The sequence below is a fragment of the Trichoplusia ni genome, chromosome 1 (genome assembly GCF_003590095.1).
Source record: "Trichoplusia ni isolate ovarian cell line Hi5 chromosome 1, tn1, whole genome shotgun sequence".
Lineage (NCBI taxonomy): Eukaryota > Metazoa > Arthropoda > Insecta > Lepidoptera > Noctuidae > Trichoplusia > Trichoplusia ni.
Window position 1 is genome coordinate 6,762,416 of NC_039478.1, and position 19,797 is coordinate 6,782,212.

A 19,797-nucleotide genomic window follows, 5' to 3' on the forward strand; every position below is an offset into this window, starting at 1 on the left:
GAAATTTGATATATTTTTTGTCGCCCAATAAATTTATGACAATCTTTATATATTTGATGTTATAGCAAGATCAGAACTTCATCGCATATGAGAACATTTCAACTTTCTATGTATCACGTTTTAGAAAATAGGATGGTGACAGACCGGCGGGTGGAGAAACAGCGGTGCTAGAGTAACAGGGCTCCGTTTTTTATTCGTTACGTAACTCTAATAATATACGTCTATTTGCAGAGGAATAAACATTTACCGAATGAAGCCATAACATCTTTGAATATGAATTCATACCATACTTACATGATACAATGGTTTACTTAAGCGTATTTTAGACTCAACTGGAGTCCTTCAGCATAAAGTGTGAAATTTCTTTAAAAATGTAATCGCACCGTATTATCAAGTTATATTGTCTAGTATAATCTATTAATAAACTGTGGCCTTTGACTGTTGACACTGGCTCGTGTATTTAACGGATGAAATGCAAAAATCCGTTAAATTTAAATGTCAGGATAAACCAAACATTAAAAAATAGAACATCTTATCTAGATTACACGGTTAAATAATTGCCGTTCCCAAAATAAATATAGTTATAAATTTTACGTGCTTTCACATTTATAATATTAGTGTGATTTTCAATTAACATCTTGTAGCAAAGCTGTCGCCAATGCTACTGACGCTGAGTTGAACATAAGACAATCACAACTCAATTGAAAAATTGTAACGCAAGAAGATTTTACAAAAAAAAAATTGAAGGCCTTTGCCTTTATGGACTATACCAAGACTTTTGGCAAGAAAAAGAGTTATCTAATTTTGACATTTTTTTATAATATTGATTCGATAAAAAAAAACCTCTGCTCCCACATTTCTAATAAAAAAGTATCGAGCAAATAACAAGAATAATTTATCCAAATACCCAATGAAATACAAATAAAACTACTTCCAAGTACCTTCCGTTACCTACTTTCCTACGATATTTAGGTTGTATGTAGCAAACTACACTGCCCAAAACACCCCCTACGGCCCACACAACGACTTCATTTAGCCCGCCCACGTTTCCTTACAACAGTTACAAAGTAACCAACATTGTTACATAAATAACTATACAGTTAGGCGGCTCGTACGATACTTAATTAGTATATAATTATCAACTTTGTATACCTACTTATGTATGCAAGATTGTGTACGATAATAATGTAATAATATCAGGGTGTAGATAACCTCACTGGTTGGCATGGTGGTTGGGCATGGTGGTTGACGTCACCACGCCAAAGTAAATTTGCGTGGCGGTCCGGGTTCGATCCCCGTTTAGAACAAGCGTTATGTGATCCTTATTCCGAGTCTGGGTGTCGTTGTGTATGTGATTTGCATGCTTTAAAGAAATGAAATTTTGAAAGGACTGAAAATTTTATTGCCTTCACGAATCACAAGAAAACGGTAGTATTAAGACTTAAAAACAATTTGTTAATTTTGGCTTTGCTAAGCTATAAATGCATGGAAGCCGACCCCAACAAAGTTGGGAAAAGGTTAGGTTGATGACGAATTTTAAAATTGCTTGTTTTAATTTTTTATTTTAAATCAGGTTTTTTCGTACTACAATTTCGTCAAAAATTAAGCCATGAGTTGTTTATTACTTACTTATCTTTAAATCAGAGTAGAGGATTTACGATTACTTTATTAAATATCCCGCAATCTTATTCGCAGTCACGCTGTAATGAAATGAAAACAATTTTTGATTACACAGAAAGAGCAGTTTTTTTAGATCAAGATTTAAAAAATCTTAATGAAAGTAGATAATATTTTTTTACTTTTAAAGGACAAAATTATAGTAAATAGTTACAGAATAACGTGATCCTTACTAATATTATAAATGTGCAAGTGTGGATGTTTGTTACTCAATCACGCAAAAACAGCTGAACGGATTTGGATGAAATTTGGCATGCATATAGCCATTGACATAGAAAAGAACGTAGGCTACCTTTTATCCCGATTTTTGCAATAGTTCCCGAGGGAAAATTGAAAAGGTGTGTAAAAGATATAAGATCACTAAGGGCTATATTTCCATGGAAACGGGGACCACCGAACGCTCTTATCTAAAGTCCACGCAGACGGAGTCGCGGGCTACAACTAGTATTAAATGAATTTCTTCATAGTATTATTGGTATAAATTAAAAGTGTACTAAATATTTATAATATTACTATCCAAATATAGTTTGATTTGAGTAGCTATAATTGCGGAAAAGACAACAATAATCCAAACCCAAGTTATGAGGGTTCAAAAAAACGACGAAGCGCTTCGAGAATAGGTAGGTAGTGCCCGTGCGCTTCGCTGGGCTCGTCTTGCCGGGGGCACTACCGTGCCCCCAGATATAAAATTTAATGTTGATAAACCGCCATAGATTTCTTTTTTATGGTAGGGTACATTTTGGGATTCAATACTCAAATGGTTAAAAACGGAACTTTATTACTTAGGTATCGCTGCATGTCCGTCTATCCGTCTGTCACCTGGCTGTATATATTTCATGAAGCATGAAGGGTTAATATTTTTAACAGATGATGTATTTCTGTTGCCGTTTAAATACTAAAATAAAGATCGGGTTACGGCTGTGGCTGTTACGACGATCAACCTTTTGGGTGACTGATTAGTATATTTATTTGTCTTCCTCGAACTTACTAACCTATTATTTTTGGGGTATTTGTGCGGAACCCTCAATGTTGCGACTCGGACTCTCATCGCACAGTTTTATTTCCATTCGATAACTGTCACGATCAGACCATTTTCACAGAATTGAAATGATTATAGATTCTTTAAACGTGCTCGATCACGTTTTGTGAGCATTCCTTTCATGTACAGGACAATGCAAATGACAGTAAATTACATCATAGAGACGTGTCTCTATGTATTAACTACTGAATAGGGTTGATGACTGGGTTTTAAAGTAAAACCTTTTTAGTGTGGCAGATAGATAAATAAAAAATATTTGATATTTATTTTTGTATTAATCTCAATGATAAAAAATGACAACTGGGTAATCACCAATTTGACCTTAAACAATATGAAAGGTACCTACCACGAAAACATTTTTTTTAATAAAAGATTTTCGAAATAGTAATAGCTAAAATTAGCTTACACTTCATAGATACTTATAATTTTCTGCAATGTGAGTTCCTTCTTTGCTATTGAATAATTTGAATGAACCGACAAGTGGAGACCCCTTACAACATGGACGCTCGACAAACATTTGTATATCCACAAACATGCGTTTTAAGTGTTCGCCTTGAATATGATTTGAATATTACGACACTCCCTATAACCGAGCAAGATAAACATAGGATATAAAACAAAAATGTTTTCATACACATTTAAACTTCATCTCTCCATATACCTATTATTTAACTTTAGAATAGCTATTCATAATCGTACTTACCTAACTCTACAGTTTAAAAGCTTGCTAAAACGCAGGTGCACAACAATAGACCCTTGTTTGTATGCCCTGTATAACAAGGTGAAGAACACTGTTGTCGGGATGACGTAATTATTTAGCTAATTGGGAGAACACGAGCATCTAGTTAACTTGACACCGCCACAAAATAACGTACAAATTCTAGCGTGACTTTAGAAATATAAAATCATGTTTTTGAGATCATTTTGATTTTTGTGGTGAAAGCAAATGTTGCGTGTCTGTTTTAAGTGGACGCGATAGCTATTCAACGTTAATGTTAGAGCTAGAATAAGAATAGTTTTGTTCTAATAATTTTTAGTTAACATTGTAATCTATGTCGTTTTCAACAAAAAGAAAATATATGTAAATTATGCGCTGTACAAAATTGCTCCATTTTTAATCCTTACTCTTTTCATTTCCCATCAAGTAATTGATATCGATGAATGTTTGCTCGTTGACAGATAAGCTTTATTAATTGGTTAACTTATTTAATCATTTTATTTCCTAAAGTTAAAGAAATTTCAATTAGTAATTGAGCTTAAAACCGTATTGTCAAGGCCTTGCGATACTAGGAGTTCCTTACAAAAAAGAACAAAATTCAAAATAAACTTGGTGACCGTAACAACTGCTGACTTCTTATTCTACTCACCTTTATTTTTAGTTCGTACCGTTGTTGTTCTTATTGCAGCAGGAATACATTTACAGTAAAAATTGCAACTGTCTAGCTGTCATGGTTTTTAAGATACTGCGCGGTGACTCACGATAGTGCCTAAATAATAGGGATTCTCTTTGGTACGAAACCCCAGAAAGGGGAAAGTTAGTAAATATGTATATTAATGCTGAAATGGCTGGACCGATTTCAGTAAAGTTTGGTAAGGAGGTAGCTGTAACTCAGTGAACACAAAGGCGACTTCTAACTCGTCTGCCTTAAAATACATGTTTTTGCAGCTATAATTGACATCCAAACGAACGTAACTGAAAGCAACAGCTTGTTTATACAAATAATATTACTTAAAAATATAAAACGGCGGGTTTCATTCAAATTTTCCGGGACTTGTCTCTAAAGGCCAAACCTTAAAATGAAACCTAATTTTTTGGCTACTGAGTCTTAATTTGTGTTCTAAAGAGGCCCTTAATATTTCCATTACAAAAATAAGAAATCCTTATTCCCCAGACGATCATAGAAAATCACGAAAGTTTGTGGAAAAGAGGTTTATTATGTCTTCAATTTCCTCGTTAAGATTTATTTTCTAATCGCGTTTTATTCCCAAAAGCGCGCCTGGCTAATTTTCAGTTTTAAACTTTTAATGATCCAAAGATTCTGACGGAGATAAGAAAATGTATCATGATAGAAAGGTTACACCATTTGTTGGCAAATGTTTACAAACCCTACAATGACCTATTATGATTAACCGTAAATATAACGTTCCAATAACTCCATGCCTCTTTACCCTAGTTTATCTTTGATGCAAAGTTATGCTAAAGGAGTTCAGTAAGACATTTCATTTGTTTTTTATTCAAATAGTTTCCTTTGGTATCGTTACCATATGGTATGGCATGGTATCTATCAATAACTGCGCAGGTAGCCGAGTGATTGAGGTTACTACGCCAAATCCACTGCGTTGTCGTGGGTTCTAAGTGTTATCCACAAACCTGGGTCTGTGTGTTTTTGTGCCTGTGACTTGAATGTTTGTGAAACCCCCTGCGACACAAGTATTACATTCCTTAGTGCTTGAATCCTTTAGGAAAGAAAAGCCAATTTTCAAAATCTTAGCACTTGTTAACTCGCGAAAAAGACCAATAGATTTCCCATACTACAATTCGACATTAGAAATGTAAACCCATTATCATTATTTACGTCTCATTTCCATCCAATAATAAGTTTAAGTATGTTGAGATAAAACTGGCTTACCTAGAACTTGACATGGCGACCTCTCGCACTCTGTATCTCAAGTCAACTTTCTCTATCCAAATATTTGATAACATTTGACATGATATTAAAGTAAGATTGTTACTAAGGCTTACATTGTAATATTACTGACGCAAGTTCTTTATCAATAAAATAGTTGAAAACAAAAAAAAAACATCGATTAGGGTGACTGAAGGTTACATTGGGGTAGGTTATGGTTAATACGTAATGGTATAACACCAAAACGATATCATGGATTGACTTTATAAATTTTATATAAGGTGTAATAATATTTTTAATGAGTGGACGCGTCGGGTCAATGTCTTGCCTATTGACGTCATAACATATTAGGTGATTATATTAAAAATACTCAAATATTACTTGCAAGTTTAAGTTTCATCATAATGTGATCATAAATTTAACCCAAAAGCATAACAATCTGCTATTTGAATATCCTTAGCTTCCCATAAAGAAAGATTACCGCAAACATCAATAGGAGTTTATACGATTAAAAAAAAATATACTGTCTCTTTTCAGTTTAAAATCTGCTGGCATTTTTACAAGTCGCTGTATCAGTCAATGTTTATACAATATGTCAATGTACTTTCGTATTAATCAGAAAAAAATATTCTACTAGTTTTGATAAGCTATCACTTTTGTTACATTGTATTGCCCTTTACAGTTCATCAGGTATTTATGAATGACATATTGGAGAAACATCGTAATCAGTCCAGTATAAAAAGGGGTGCATTCTCGGTAAGAGTACAGTTGAACTCACATCGAGTTAACTCCACGATGAGGGCTGTCCTATTATTCGTTGTGAGCCTGGCCGCTCTGGCCATGGCTAGGCCTGAGATTGACGACACCACACTTGGTAAGATTTTCCTTTTTTCTTCTCATAGTGTTTTATTTTTAATTTTGCAATAAAACATCTGATTTCGTCATCACGAACTTTTAGTGCCGGACACTTGTATTTTACTGTAAAACTATAAAACTCAAAAAATAAATAGATCTGTTTTATGAATACCAGTAAAATGATTAAATATTTCTGTTTAGTCACCATGGACATCAAGCAACGGCAACTAGTGATCCTGAAGCTCCTAAACCACGTAGTGGAACCTCTGATGTACAAAGACCTGGAAGAGCTCGGCAAGAACTTCAAGATTGAAGAAAACACTGACCTCTTCACGGTTAGTATGATATTTATGTTGTTGATTTCGCATATTCTATTATGACTCTTGATATTAATTTTTCATTCATTTTCATGTTCCAGAAAACCGATGTCTTGAAGGATTTCATCAAAATGCGCAAGGTCGGATTTCTGCCGCGAGGTGAGATCTTCACCCTCCACGTTGACCGTCAACTTAAGGAGGTTGTCACCATGTTCCACATGCTGTACTACGCCAAGGACTTCACCACCTTCGTCAAGACCGCATGCTGGATGCGCCTTTACCTCAACGAAGGCATGTTTGTGTACGCTCTAACCGTGGCAGTCAGACATCGTGAGGACTGCAAGGGAATCATCCTGCCCCCTCCCTACGAGATCTATCCCTACTACTTCGTGCGCGCCGATGTCATCCAGAAGGCTTACTTATTGAAAATGAAGAAGGGTCTTCTGGACCTCAAACTGTGCGACTTCTACGGTATCAAGAAGACTGACAAGGATGTGTTCATCATTGACGAGAATGTATATGACAAGCGCGTGCACCTTAACAAGGAAGACAAACTTCGTTACTTCACGGAGGACATCGACCTAAACACCTACTACTTCTACTTCCATGTTGACTATCCATTCTGGATGAAGGACAAGTTCATGGACAAGATGAAGATGAGACGTTTCGAGCTTACCATCTACATGTACCAACAGATCCTTGCCAGATACTACTTGGAGCGCTTATCCAATGGAATGGGCATGATTAAAGACCTTTCATGGCACAAGACAATCAAGAAGGGTTACTGGCCCTGGATGAAATTGCACAATGGTGTAGAGATCCCTGTTAGGTTCGACAACTATGTTATTGTTCGTGACCATAACCGTGATGTTATCCGCCTATGCGACGAGTACGAGAGGATAATCAGGGACGCTATCATTAAGGGATTCATTGAAGTAAGTATAAATACTTGTAAGTACATGAAAGCAAAATCAAACTGCTAAGCCTAAGATACTAATCTTACTTTTATTTCAGATTAATGGAATGAGGCTTGAGCTGACGAAGACCGATGACATCGAGACCCTTGGAAAGCTAATCTTTGGAAAGATTGACAAGGTTGATCTTGACAAGACCCTCGTTGACTCATACCGTTACCTGCTTATTGTCATGAAGGCTGCTCTCGGACTTAACACATTCCACTCGGACAAGTAAGTAAAACACAAAAAAAAAACAAAATCTCTATAACATCAAATTATTTTAACAAGTTCAAAAAAGTAACAGTGTTATTTCTTTTTACCAGATACTTCGTCGTTCCGTCCATCCTGGACCAATACCAGACTGCTCTTCGTGACCCAGTATTCTACATGCTCCAGAAGCGTATCATCGACTTGGTGCATTTGTTCAAATTGCGTCTGCCTAGCTACACAAAGGAGGACCTGTACTTCCCCGGTGTGAAGATCGACAACGTAGTGGTTGACAAACTCGTCACTTACTTTGATGACTACCTGATGGACATGACCAACGCCGTGTACTTGACTGAAGATGAGATTAAGAAGACTAAATCTGACATGGTATTCATGGTCCGCAAGCGCCGTCTTAATCACCAACCTTTCAAGGTCACTTTGGACATCTTGTCTGACAAGTCTGTCGACTGTGTTGTGAGAGTATTCTTGGGTCCCAAGAAAGACAACTTGAACAGGCTTATTGACATCAACAGAAACCGTCTTAACTTCGTTGAATTAGATACCTTCTTGTACAAGCTGAACACTGGCAAGAACACTATCGTCAGGAACTCCTACGACATGCACAACCTTGTTAAGGACCGCATGATGACCCGTGACTTCATGAAGAAGGTTGAGTCTATCACTGATATGCGCGATCTTATGATCAAGGACCTTAGGAACTACCACACTGGTTTCCCAACCAGGCTTCTACTTCCTAAAGGTTTCGTCGGTGGTATGCACATGATGCTCTACGTCATTGTGACGCCTTTGAGACTGGTTGACAACGTCGACATAAACATCTTGGACATCAACCGCAAGGACCTCATGCGTGACTTCAGGTCAACAGTCCTTTTGGACAAGATGCCTCTTGGATTCCCCTTCGACCGTCGCATTGATGTTGGCAACTTCTTCACCCCCAACATGAAGTTCGTGGAAGTAACAATCTTCCACAAGAGGATGACCTGTGACATGAAGACTAGGTGGAACCGCTGGGTGTTGAAGGACTACGACATGGTCGACAGGACTCGCATCGAGTCTGACTCATACTTCGTAGACACTGACCTCGACATGAAGGTGAACCGAAACGTCAACCTTATTGATGTTTAAACACTGGACGAACTACCAAAGAAACAATGACCCTTGGCTTTTATGAATGCATTGAAAAAAGACTAAAAAAATAAATCTAATTATTTTTTATTATTCTTGCACTTTTATTTAATCATCTCCTGATTACCTGAATCAAAATATTATTTTTTAAATGGGTTTAAAAGTTAACATACCTACTTAGTAAAATATAGTTCATACACCACAAATTATAACGCACAGGACACACAGATATACAAATCATCAAATATCTTTACAGTTTGGCACATTTGAGACATATTTTGATACTTGAAAAGTCCCTTTACATCTCACTTGTGTATAAAAATTGCACTATTAGTAGTAGTAGTAATTTGCCTAAATATGATGACCTATTATAATATAGTCATCAAATTATGAAATAAAAAGTATTTTTGACCTTGTGAAAGTGCGACAGCACTACCTAGAGAAGAGCACCGTTCCTCTCCCACAACTATAACAATATTACCTTATGGGATCCGGATAGGCCTCCTGTTTGGTAAACCAATTGCTATACGGTTCTGCGGTTTGTTACGGATTGCCTTGATTAACAAGTCAATCAATACTGAGGCTGATCGTTTGATAGTGACGGGAAATCGACTTGTAACTCTATGTCGGTACGTTCATCAACAAACATAGGTCAAAGGATCAAGGTATAGGTAGCTTAATATAAATTCGAGTGTCTTTGTGCATGTGAATTGTATGTTTGTGAATAACCCCGCGACACAAGGATTAAATTTCTTAGTGCGGGAGTCGTTTTTTTGAAATTAAAAAATAATTGCGTTTCTTCTTAGGTCTAACCATACACCTACGTACCTTGTATGGATTCTGAGCCATTTAATTTGGTTTTCATGTAAAACATCTTGGTATTTTGAAACTACTTCTACTACTACTACTGCTACTTTTAAAACTGCGCAAACATCACACAAACTATTAAATATATGTATGCGTCAACTACTGTGACCCCCACATTAAGGAATTTAATCTGAGAGTTAGATTAGACAAGAACCATGCGAAGAGACACAAAGACTCACAACAAGTATTCGTGGTTTACGATTTGTGTTATCCACGAATACTATTGTAGATCACACAAAAAAAACTTTGGTAAACCTTAAACCGATGATTACACACTACTAAATAAATATGACCAGTAAAAATAATAAGCGCGCTACACTGGCGGCGCGAAGCACGCTTCGCGCTATTCCCCGTTCGTTGCGAGGAACATTGCGAATCGCGGCGTGTATTCACAGCAAGAACCGCGCTCGAGTGTAGAGCGCGTTATATAGATAGTTTAAAAAGTTTTTAGGAGCTGCACAGATGTTCTCATTTCAAGAGAAATTGTTATTGATACTAAATGGAAGAGATCAATGTATCAGTACTTTTAGTTCACACACACTTGAATGATCATAATGAGATCCAAGAAGGCGGCAAGGCTATACTATCGACACACGAATCAATCGAGGGGCACGGTTCTATATCTTTTCCAGAACGTGGAGGCGTTTTAAGCAACTGTCGGGCTTCGTCGGGCAGAAAACGCACCCATGAACAGAAACCGCGAATAAGAAGCATATAGCCTTAATAATGGCATAATAGCCTTTTCGTTTGCGTAGTGCGTCACATTTTGCAAAAATCTTGATGTGATACAATCAAAAGTTGCTACACAGTAAAGGCATACTTATTTTCTTAACTGATAAGCTGCTCCCGTTTCATATAGTGTGAAATGGTAACGATTTCTACCCACGCCGAGGGCATGGTGTGGTGAAATGTCTAACTCTTACAAATCACCTCTGCCCCTATCTATGGCCCAAGCCAAAATCATTCGAAAGCTCGCGCAAGCTCTGAGCCATAATGCATTAGGCATACTACACCAAAGAAAACTAAAATACTGTACTAAAATGCTATGCAAGCCAAGTCTTCAATAGGTAAACCAATCTGCTGATTATGTTAACTGAATAGAAGCAGTGTTAAAGTAGTAAAATAATTTTCGTTTGTTATCAAAAAAGTAAAGTTCCAAAAAAAATGGCGCTAAATAGGTACAAAAAGCCATTGTTTAATGTTCCGCAACAAATAGTGTCACAAAATCCTGTTAATACTTTAGACCTGTCTGTTTGTTTGTCACCAGTCGGTATCTCAATCAAAATAGTTAAAAATCACTACAATAAAAGTAAAAGCAACGATTGTTTGATTGATTATTACGATCATAGTAACATAATATACATTTTCAGATAATTCGTTTTTGTTTTTGTCCTAATTGTACTACACTTTCAATGTAGCGAGTCTGACCCTCAATCGACCGATTTTCAATATCATCTTACAATGTTGTAAACTCTTAATACGTCACCAACCGCGGCGAAAAAAATACGTTATCGAAATTGGGTTGACGACAATTTTTTTATTGTCCGTCTTGTAGCTAAATGCATAATAATGGATACGTATTTTTTAATTTCTCCCACAAACATAATTTGGTCAAATAACAGTGAAATATACTTACGCGTGATGTCACGATCTTGTACAAATTTTACGATAGCGTTTCGTCAAAAGCCCTTTCTCCTAGACTTTAAAGCAGGTTATCTTTGACGGTTCTCCTAGACTTTAAAGCAGGTTATCTTTGACGGTTGTCAATTATCTAAGAGAGGGACTAAATTGATTTTTTCGATAATCGTCATCCCTACAATAACCGGAAATAAAAAAATCTAAATTTCCTTGCTTTCATATTATTTCCAAAAAATATAGACTTTACCTACAATTCACTTCAGTGACTCATTCAAGGAACCTTGTAAATTACTTAGGTACAAATCACATTAATCAGTATAATATACCTAATGGACGCTAACTTTATGAAATATATTATTTGCGATGAAAATACAATACCATAAACATTAAGTATATAATAAATGGTATATTAGGATTTACGAGTCAATTTTCTCGAATACCTAATAAATCTGTTTTTGCCACATTTCTCGAGATTTGATGTTTATGTGTTAAAAGTAATCATTATAATATCACTAGCTGATCCAGCAAACGTTGTTTTGCCGAATATATTTTTTTGCTAGTTGTACGTATTTTTTAATGCCGTGCTATAAAAAAAATGACCAGTAAATAAAATATTTTTTTTAGTGTGAGCAACCCTTAACACTTAGGGGTATGAAAAATAGATGTTGTTCTCTATTCTCAGACCTACCCAATACGTATACGAAATTTCATAAAAATCGCTCGATCCGTTTCGGAGGAGTACGGTAACTAACATCGTGACACGGGAATTTTATATATTAGAAGAAGAGTTTGAATCTTACTTATGTCATCAGGGACTCTTTTCCACATTTATTATTATTATTAATCCCTTTTCTTCTCTTAATACCTCTAAATATTTTATTTTGTATAGTATTCTGCTGAGAAAATATTTTAATTGTGACGTTACCTTGCTTTCATGAACCATCATTATCCTGCTGTAACTTTCGAACGTATTGCAGCCGTTTCTCCTCATTTATACACACCATATTATTATTATTTTGAAAATAAGTGTCGTCAACGCAATGATTATTCTGATATCCGGGATCAAACATCTTTAACCCTCGCGCGGTAATCAAAATGTTGCAAAAATCGCTGAGCCACATTAATTTTATGAAATCGCTGTCCATGTTAGCTTTAGAATCTTATTTACTTGCGTAGAGAGGTTGACATTGCAGTCAACCTCACTGCAATATCAGGATTGGTATATCCATGTCCACACCAGAATACACACCCGAAATTGCATCATTAGCCATGCTTCTTCTACTTAGCCTATTTTACAGATAACTAGGTATGTGGGTCTCGGCTGTTATTTATATATCTTAGATAATCGTTATGGCTAGACAGAAGCTATAATGTCTGACAACTAGCTTAACTAAGGGGTATTTTGTTGCCCAGATCCGATGAAACCCTAAGAAAATTAAAAATGTTTTTTTTTTCATTTTCTTCGGATTTCATCGCTAATGAACGTTTAGACCATACAAGTACAACTTGCAAGTTACTAGAAAACTACAATAATTGCGATTGCCTTTAGAGACAAATACAGAGTAAGCATACCTACATGTAATGACATTTTGTTATTCTGTAAATAAAATTGCATTGTGATAACCTTTTGCCTTAAACAATAGAATAAAAATAAACATCTTCATAGATATTTTTTTATCAGTCCAGTATAAAAAGGGGTGCATTCTCTGTAAGAGTACAGTTGAACTCACATCGAGTTAACTCCACGATGAGGGCTGTCCTATTATTCGTTGTGAGCCTGGCCGCTCTGGCCATGGCTAGGCCTGAGGTTGACGATACCACACTGAGTAAGTTTTTTTTCCCTTCTTTATGTACTTATTTTTTATTTTTACCCTTTTGTAAGAATCATCGTCGTCCTAGCCTTTACAACATAGGTACTATGACATATTTTTATGAAAATATGTCATAGTACCTATGTTGTTTTAACCTCACTTCTAGTCCTAGACTAAAAGCGAATTTCAACCTTTTTAGACTATTAATTAGGTACATAGTAATTTTTTCATAATTTACAGTGACAACAGACATCAAGCATCGTCAATTGGTTATCCTGAAGCTTCTGAACCATATTACGGAGCCTCTGATGTACAAAGATCTTGAAGACATTGGCAGGAACTTCAAAATTGAAGAAAACATGGATAAATTCACTGTAAGTAAATACGAAGGCATTCGTATTGGGTATAAAGCCTCACACATTTACAAGACTGATTCAAGCTCCGTTATTAATTAATTTCATTTATTTTCAGAAAACCGATGTTGTGAAACAGTTCATCAAAATGCTGAAGGTTGGAGTTCTACCGCGAGGTGAGATCTTCACCCTCCACATTGACCGTCAACTTAAGGAGGTTGTCACCATGTTCCACATGCTGTACTACGCAAAGGACTTCACCACCTTCATCAAGACCGCATGCTGGATGCGCCTTTACCTCAACGAAGGCATGTTTGTGTACGCTCTCACCGTGGCAGTCAGACATCGTGAAGACTGCAAGGGAATCATCCTGCCCCCTCCCTACGAGATCTATCCCTACTACTTCGTGCGCGCCGATGTCATCCAGAAGGCTTACTTATTGAAAATGAAGAAGGGACTTCTGGACCTCAAACTGTGCGACTTTTACGGTATCAAGAAGACTGACAAGGATGTTTTCATCATTGACGAGAACGTATACGACAAGCGTATGTACCTTAACGACGAAGACAAACTTCGTTACTTCACGGAAGACATCGACCTAAACACCTACTACTTCTACTTCCATGTTGACTATCCATTCTGGATGAAGAGCTCATTCATGGACAAAATGAAGACAAGGCGTTTCGAGCTCACCATCTACATGTACCAACAGATTCTCGCCAGATACTACTTAGAACGCTTATCCAATGGAATGGGCATGATCAAGGATCTTTCACTGCACAAGACGGTCAAGAAGGGTTACTGGCCCTGGATGAAAATGCACAATGGAGTAGAGTTCCCTGTAAGGTTTAACGACTTTAGGGTTATGGATCGCGAAGATAACCGTGACGTTATCCGCCTGTGTGACGAGTACGAGAGGATCATCAGGGACGCTATCATCAAGGGATTCGTTGAAGTAAGTTAAATTGAGTTATACGCTTAAAAAGGAATTACAGAAAACAATACGAAAAATATTTCATTATCTTTCAATTTTAGGTAAATGGAAGGCGGTTTGAGCTGACCAAGACTGAAGACATAGAAACCCTCGGAAAAATGATCTACGGCAAAATCGACAAGGTTAACATTGACAAGACCCTTGTTGACTCATACCGTTACCTGCTTATTGTCATGAAGGCTGCTCTTGGACTTAACACATTCCATTCGGACAAGTAAGTCTTGTAATAATAAAAAATATGTAATATTCGTAAAAACATTTTTAACGACGACAAAAAATAATATTGTTCATTTTTTTCTAGATACTTCGTTGTTCCTACCATCCTGGACCAATACCAAACCGTTCTGCGTGACCCAGTATTCTACATGCTTCAGAAGCGTATCATCGACTTAGTACATTTGTTCAAGTTGCGCCTGCCTACTTACACCAAGGAAGACCTTTACTTCCCCGGTGTGAAGGTTGAAAATGTTGTAGTTGACAAGCTCGTCACTTACTTCGATGACTACCTGATGGACATGACCAACGCTGTATACTTGACTGAAGAAGAGATTAAGAAGACTAAATCGGACATGGTATTCATGGTCCGCAAGCGCCGTCTTAATCACCAACCCTTCAAGGTCACTTTGGACATCAAATCTGACAAGTCTGTCGACTGTGTAGTGAGGATCTTCTTGGGACCGAAGAAAGACCACATGAAGCGTCTTATTGACATCAACAGGAACCGCCTTAACTTCGTTGAATTAGACACTTTCCTATTCAAGCTGACCACTGGCAAGAACACAATCGTCAGAAACTCCTTCGACATGCACAACCTTGTCAAGGACCGCATGATGACCCGCGATATCATGAAGAAGATTGAATCCATCACTGACATGCGCGATCTCATGATCAAGGACCTCAGGAACTACCACACTGGATTCCCCACTAGGCTTCTGCTTCCTAAAGGTTTCGTTGGCGGCATGGACATGTTACTTTACGTTATTGTTACGCCTTTGAGGCTTGTAGATAACGTCGATCTGAGAATTTTGGACACAGACCGTAAAGATCTCATCCGTGACTTCAGGTCAACTGTCCTTTTGGACAAGATGCCTCTTGGTTTCCCCTTCGACCGTAGGATTGACGTTGGCGAGTTCTTCACACCTAACATGAAATTCGTTGACGTGAAGATCTTCCACAAGAAGATGACATGCGACATGAAGACTAGGTGGAACCGCTGGGTGTTGAAGAACTACGACATGGTCGACAGGACACCTATTGAGTCAGACACATACTTTGTGGACACTGACCTTAACGTGAAAGTTGACCGTAACGTTAACTTATTCGATGTGTAAACAAATTTCCGATAAGTAATAATTTATATGACCCTTGGCTGTATGTATTGAAAGCGATTTAAAGATAAAATAAAGCAAGTATTTATAATGAATTCAGTTGTCTTATTAATCAAGTCATGAAATACCTCAGCGTGTGTCCTGAAGATAATCTTATTCCCCAAATTGGTGCCCTTCTGTGACCAATCACTATGGCGGTAAAATTCCTACATGCCACAGATTATACCTACTTTTCAATATATTAGACTTGACCAGAAGTGGTCCCACTTCTGGTCAAGTCTAATATATTGAAAAGTGGGCTAGATAAAAAATAACAACAATTCACCATTTCAAAATGAACGCCTACTATCTTTTTGAATACCTGGCTTAAGGCAAAGGCTTTAGTAATATTATGAAATTTGGCAAAATATCATTATATAACTGAAGCTTTGTGTCCTGTCCTTCTAGCTGAACTATCATCCCTCATGAACTATCATCATCATCGGTCTAGCCTTTTCCCAACTATGTTGGGGTCGGCTACCAGTCCAACCGGTTTCAGCTGAGTACCAGTGTTTTACAAGGAGCGACAGCCTATCTGACCTCCTCAACTCAGTTACCTTGGTAACACGGCACCCCTTGGTTAGGCTGGGTGTCAGACTTTTCAAGCTTCTGACTACCTGTAACGACTGTCAAAGATGTAGGAATAACAGCCATTGAAATAACTTCTCTCATGAACTATGAAAAATAAAATTGCATAAATAATGTATTTCTCTTTCTTTTTGAACTACAAATAATAAAACAAAAGCGCGAAGTTAAAGAACGGTAAACACTTACTGGGTGACCGATTCTATTACAACTTATGCTGACCAGTCAACTGTCTAGGTATCACTGTTCATGAAATGAAGCCCAGTGACACAAAAACAACAAACCGCTTTAGAATTTGTGATAGGGTATTTTACATTTCAGCTACGCACCTCTAGAAAATATAAAACTATATTATCAGTCTGGGACTTTCTATTTCCTACGTATAGATTAGATATAAATAAAATATGTAGGTATATAAGTTATTCTTTTATAGATGTCTGTATGTATGTGTTTGTCTTCTAACATTGAAGCACGTTCTTTATTAGACCCAGGCCATTATTTGATATGATATTTGATTTATTATTAAAACGAATTCCATCTCGTGAGGCGAAAGCATTTCGTCTGTAATTTGTTGTCCGAAACGTACGTGTTATAATGGCCGTTATCTAAGTCCTTATGATGGAAGAGAGAGCTATTTTTGGAAGGATCCGGTAATAATAAATGAAGGTAGCCTTATGATATTACTAGCTATTCCCCGCGACTCCGTCCGCGTGGTTAGAACATATAAGTTATGATTTATACCTGCCCTGTTTTTTTTCACATTTTCCATTGTATCTTCGCTCCTATTAGTCGCAGCTTGATGGTATATAGCCTAAATTCCTCGATTAATGGCCTATTCAACAAAAAAATATTTTTTTCAATTCGAACCAATACTTCCTGAGATTAGCGCGTTCAAACAAACTCTTCAGCTTTATATATTAGTAGATATAAGTATAGAAGTATAGATATAGATAACAAGTTTTATTCAGGCAGCGATGAGATAATAGCGTTTTTTATAGTAGCTCTCGTGTGGATGATTCATACTTGAGTTATGCAACGGTTTGCTCAGGGTTAAGTATTTATCTTAACAACTATGGACTTAGGTTGGGTTTCGAACCCACCCTTAGTCCATATTCATGTCGAGTTGAACCAATTCTCTGCTCATGATTAAAAACGTACAATTCCCATAAATGTGCGTTGTTTTATAGACTGCCGACATAGGCCTCTCCAAAGGTACGCCACAGCGCGTGGTCCTCCTTTTTGCGTATCCTAGCACGTAAAGGACTGGCAGAGACGCACGTTACGATAATCAATGCACAAGTATGTATAAAAGACGAAAATCCCGATCAAACAATGAAACCTGCTTTAACCAAAAGAGCTCAGTAAGCGTTTTTTTTTTTATTTACGTATCACTACACTTTTACAATATTTAACACGATAATGCATTTAGTAAATCAGTAATAATTCAATTCAATAATTCATAATTTAAGTATCTGATAACACGGATATTTGAAGAAAAAATATTTAAAACAAATGCATGCACAGGTAGGTGCATTACCTAAGCTTTAATAAGAGACTTTCACACGGTACAAGTAATGGAATGAAATCTATACTAATATACAAAGCTGAAGAGTTTGTTTATTTGTTTATTTGTTTGAACGCGCTAATCTCAGGAACTACTGGTTCAAATTGAAAAAATCTTTTTTTATTGAATAGACCATTCATTGAGGAAGGTTTTAGGCTATATATCATCACGCTGCGACTGATAGGATTTAATTCATTTTATACTGTACCCAATTTTCAAGTTAAAAGTTGTTATTGCTGCTAATCTCAATTAGATGTTCCTTTTTGTTCCTATACATATTGGTAGATACCTAATGGAGGTTGGTAATACTTTAAATACGAACACAGAAATAATTATTTATCTTGGTTCATGTTGTCTTAACTGTATTGTGCTGACATCTATCGGTCACATTAGTAAAGTCTTTGCCTACTTCTTAGTAGTGCGACAACATGCTACTAGATGGCTCTGAAACGAGTGAGTACAGCCCATAATATAAGCTGATAGATAGCTTTATTTCCCTATAACTATTGTAGGAAGGAAATGTAAATTAAATTATTACATAATTACATGGTATTTTTATCGTACGTTACATTCCATTTGTTGTATATGTCATTCAAATTTTTGTTTAACCGCCAAAATAAAGTCAAATGAAAGGTGGCATCGTCTGACCTTAACAAAATGACTTTAAGAGTAATTTAAAAATGCAAAATATCTTAAAGGAAAGCCGAAATATTATACCGCTTGCGTATACCTAAAATTTAAGCGTAGCTGAAAATCAATAGTTGCACACATAAATTTTCAATACGTTTCAATAGTCTAGACTCACGGCAGCGTTTTAAGCCAAGTTCAGGCACAGAAACTGACTAGCCAGCGCCAAGTGCGTTTTACACAAACCAATTGTTGCTACTTTTTAGCTTCTAAAACTCAAAATCTCTTTTACGAAAACATTTAATTATGTGTGTTGTATTATCTAATCACTAACAAGTAGGTAGAAGCCAAAATTTTATGAATCTAGCTCAAACGGTTTAAACATTATGTATAAAATTTCGTAAATTTTTGTAGTGACTGACTGTCTGTAGATTTTTTTTTAATGTGGAGACTGTTCTGGATTGAGTACTGTTTATTTTGTATGTATTTTATTAACTATATTACATCTGTTTGTTTCCCAAATAAAATAAAAATAAAAAATAAAATAAAATAATCTATCTCGATAATTGTGTGAGTATAGGAAAAAATAAAAACATGAAATATAGACCAAAAACTTGTGTTGTCGATGGCATGGCGCGCCGCTGCACACGATTATACAAAGAATCACATAAAAGCCTATTATACTAGTTTTTCTTCACGAAAAGTTATGTTATTCTCAATCCTCCATTAAAAACATAAATGTAAAAAAGGAGAGCCAAGTTCAATACGAAAAACAATTTGACTTGGCCAGTTTTAATTGATAAAAACTGACTAAGATTTGGCTGGCTATTAAATTTCAAGATCTCACATTTTTTATTACAGCAATACTTATAGGCATCCAGTAAAAAGCTAAGAAATAGACTTTAATAAAATTTCGGATAGAACTTGGCTTTCCATTCTTTTGTAGCGAGGCCCGCAGCCAAGCATAACATTGTTGAACTTGGCTCTCCTTATTTCACATTTATTTTTTGTCTGGATTATATTTATATGAAATAGGTAATCAGCTTTTGACTTATCGTAAATTATTTTCCTTTTTGATAACAGTTTGACCCACAGATTTTAAAGGTCGATTGGTCTGGATACTTTCGCAGTTATATAGGTAACCTAACTTTGATAACGTTTTATAAT

At 36.4% G+C, this 19,797-nt stretch overlaps 2 protein-coding genes across 2 annotated transcripts; both read left to right on the forward strand.

The window, feature by feature from the left end:
• The first annotated feature begins 6,100 nt into the window (after positions 1–6,100).
• Positions 6,101–8,917, forward strand: LOC113492197 (basic juvenile hormone-suppressible protein 2). Its single transcript, XM_026869555.1, has 5 exons — positions 6,101–6,217; positions 6,400–6,533; positions 6,617–7,450; positions 7,530–7,702; positions 7,795–8,917. The coding sequence occupies exons 1-5, from the start codon at positions 6,139–6,141 to the stop codon at positions 8,822–8,824; spliced, it is 2,250 nt and encodes a 749-aa protein (XP_026725356.1). The 5' UTR covers positions 6,101–6,138; the 3' UTR covers positions 8,825–8,917.
• A 4,120-nt stretch (positions 8,918–13,037) lies between these two features.
• On the forward strand, positions 13,038–15,910 carry LOC113492204 (basic juvenile hormone-suppressible protein 2-like). The gene is made up of 5 exons (XM_026869566.1): positions 13,038–13,155; positions 13,381–13,514; positions 13,612–14,448; positions 14,529–14,701; positions 14,789–15,910. The coding sequence occupies exons 1-5, from the start codon at positions 13,077–13,079 to the stop codon at positions 15,816–15,818; spliced, it is 2,253 nt and encodes a 750-aa protein (XP_026725367.1). The 5' UTR covers positions 13,038–13,076; the 3' UTR covers positions 15,819–15,910.
• Positions 15,911–19,797: the final 3,887 nt, after the last annotated feature.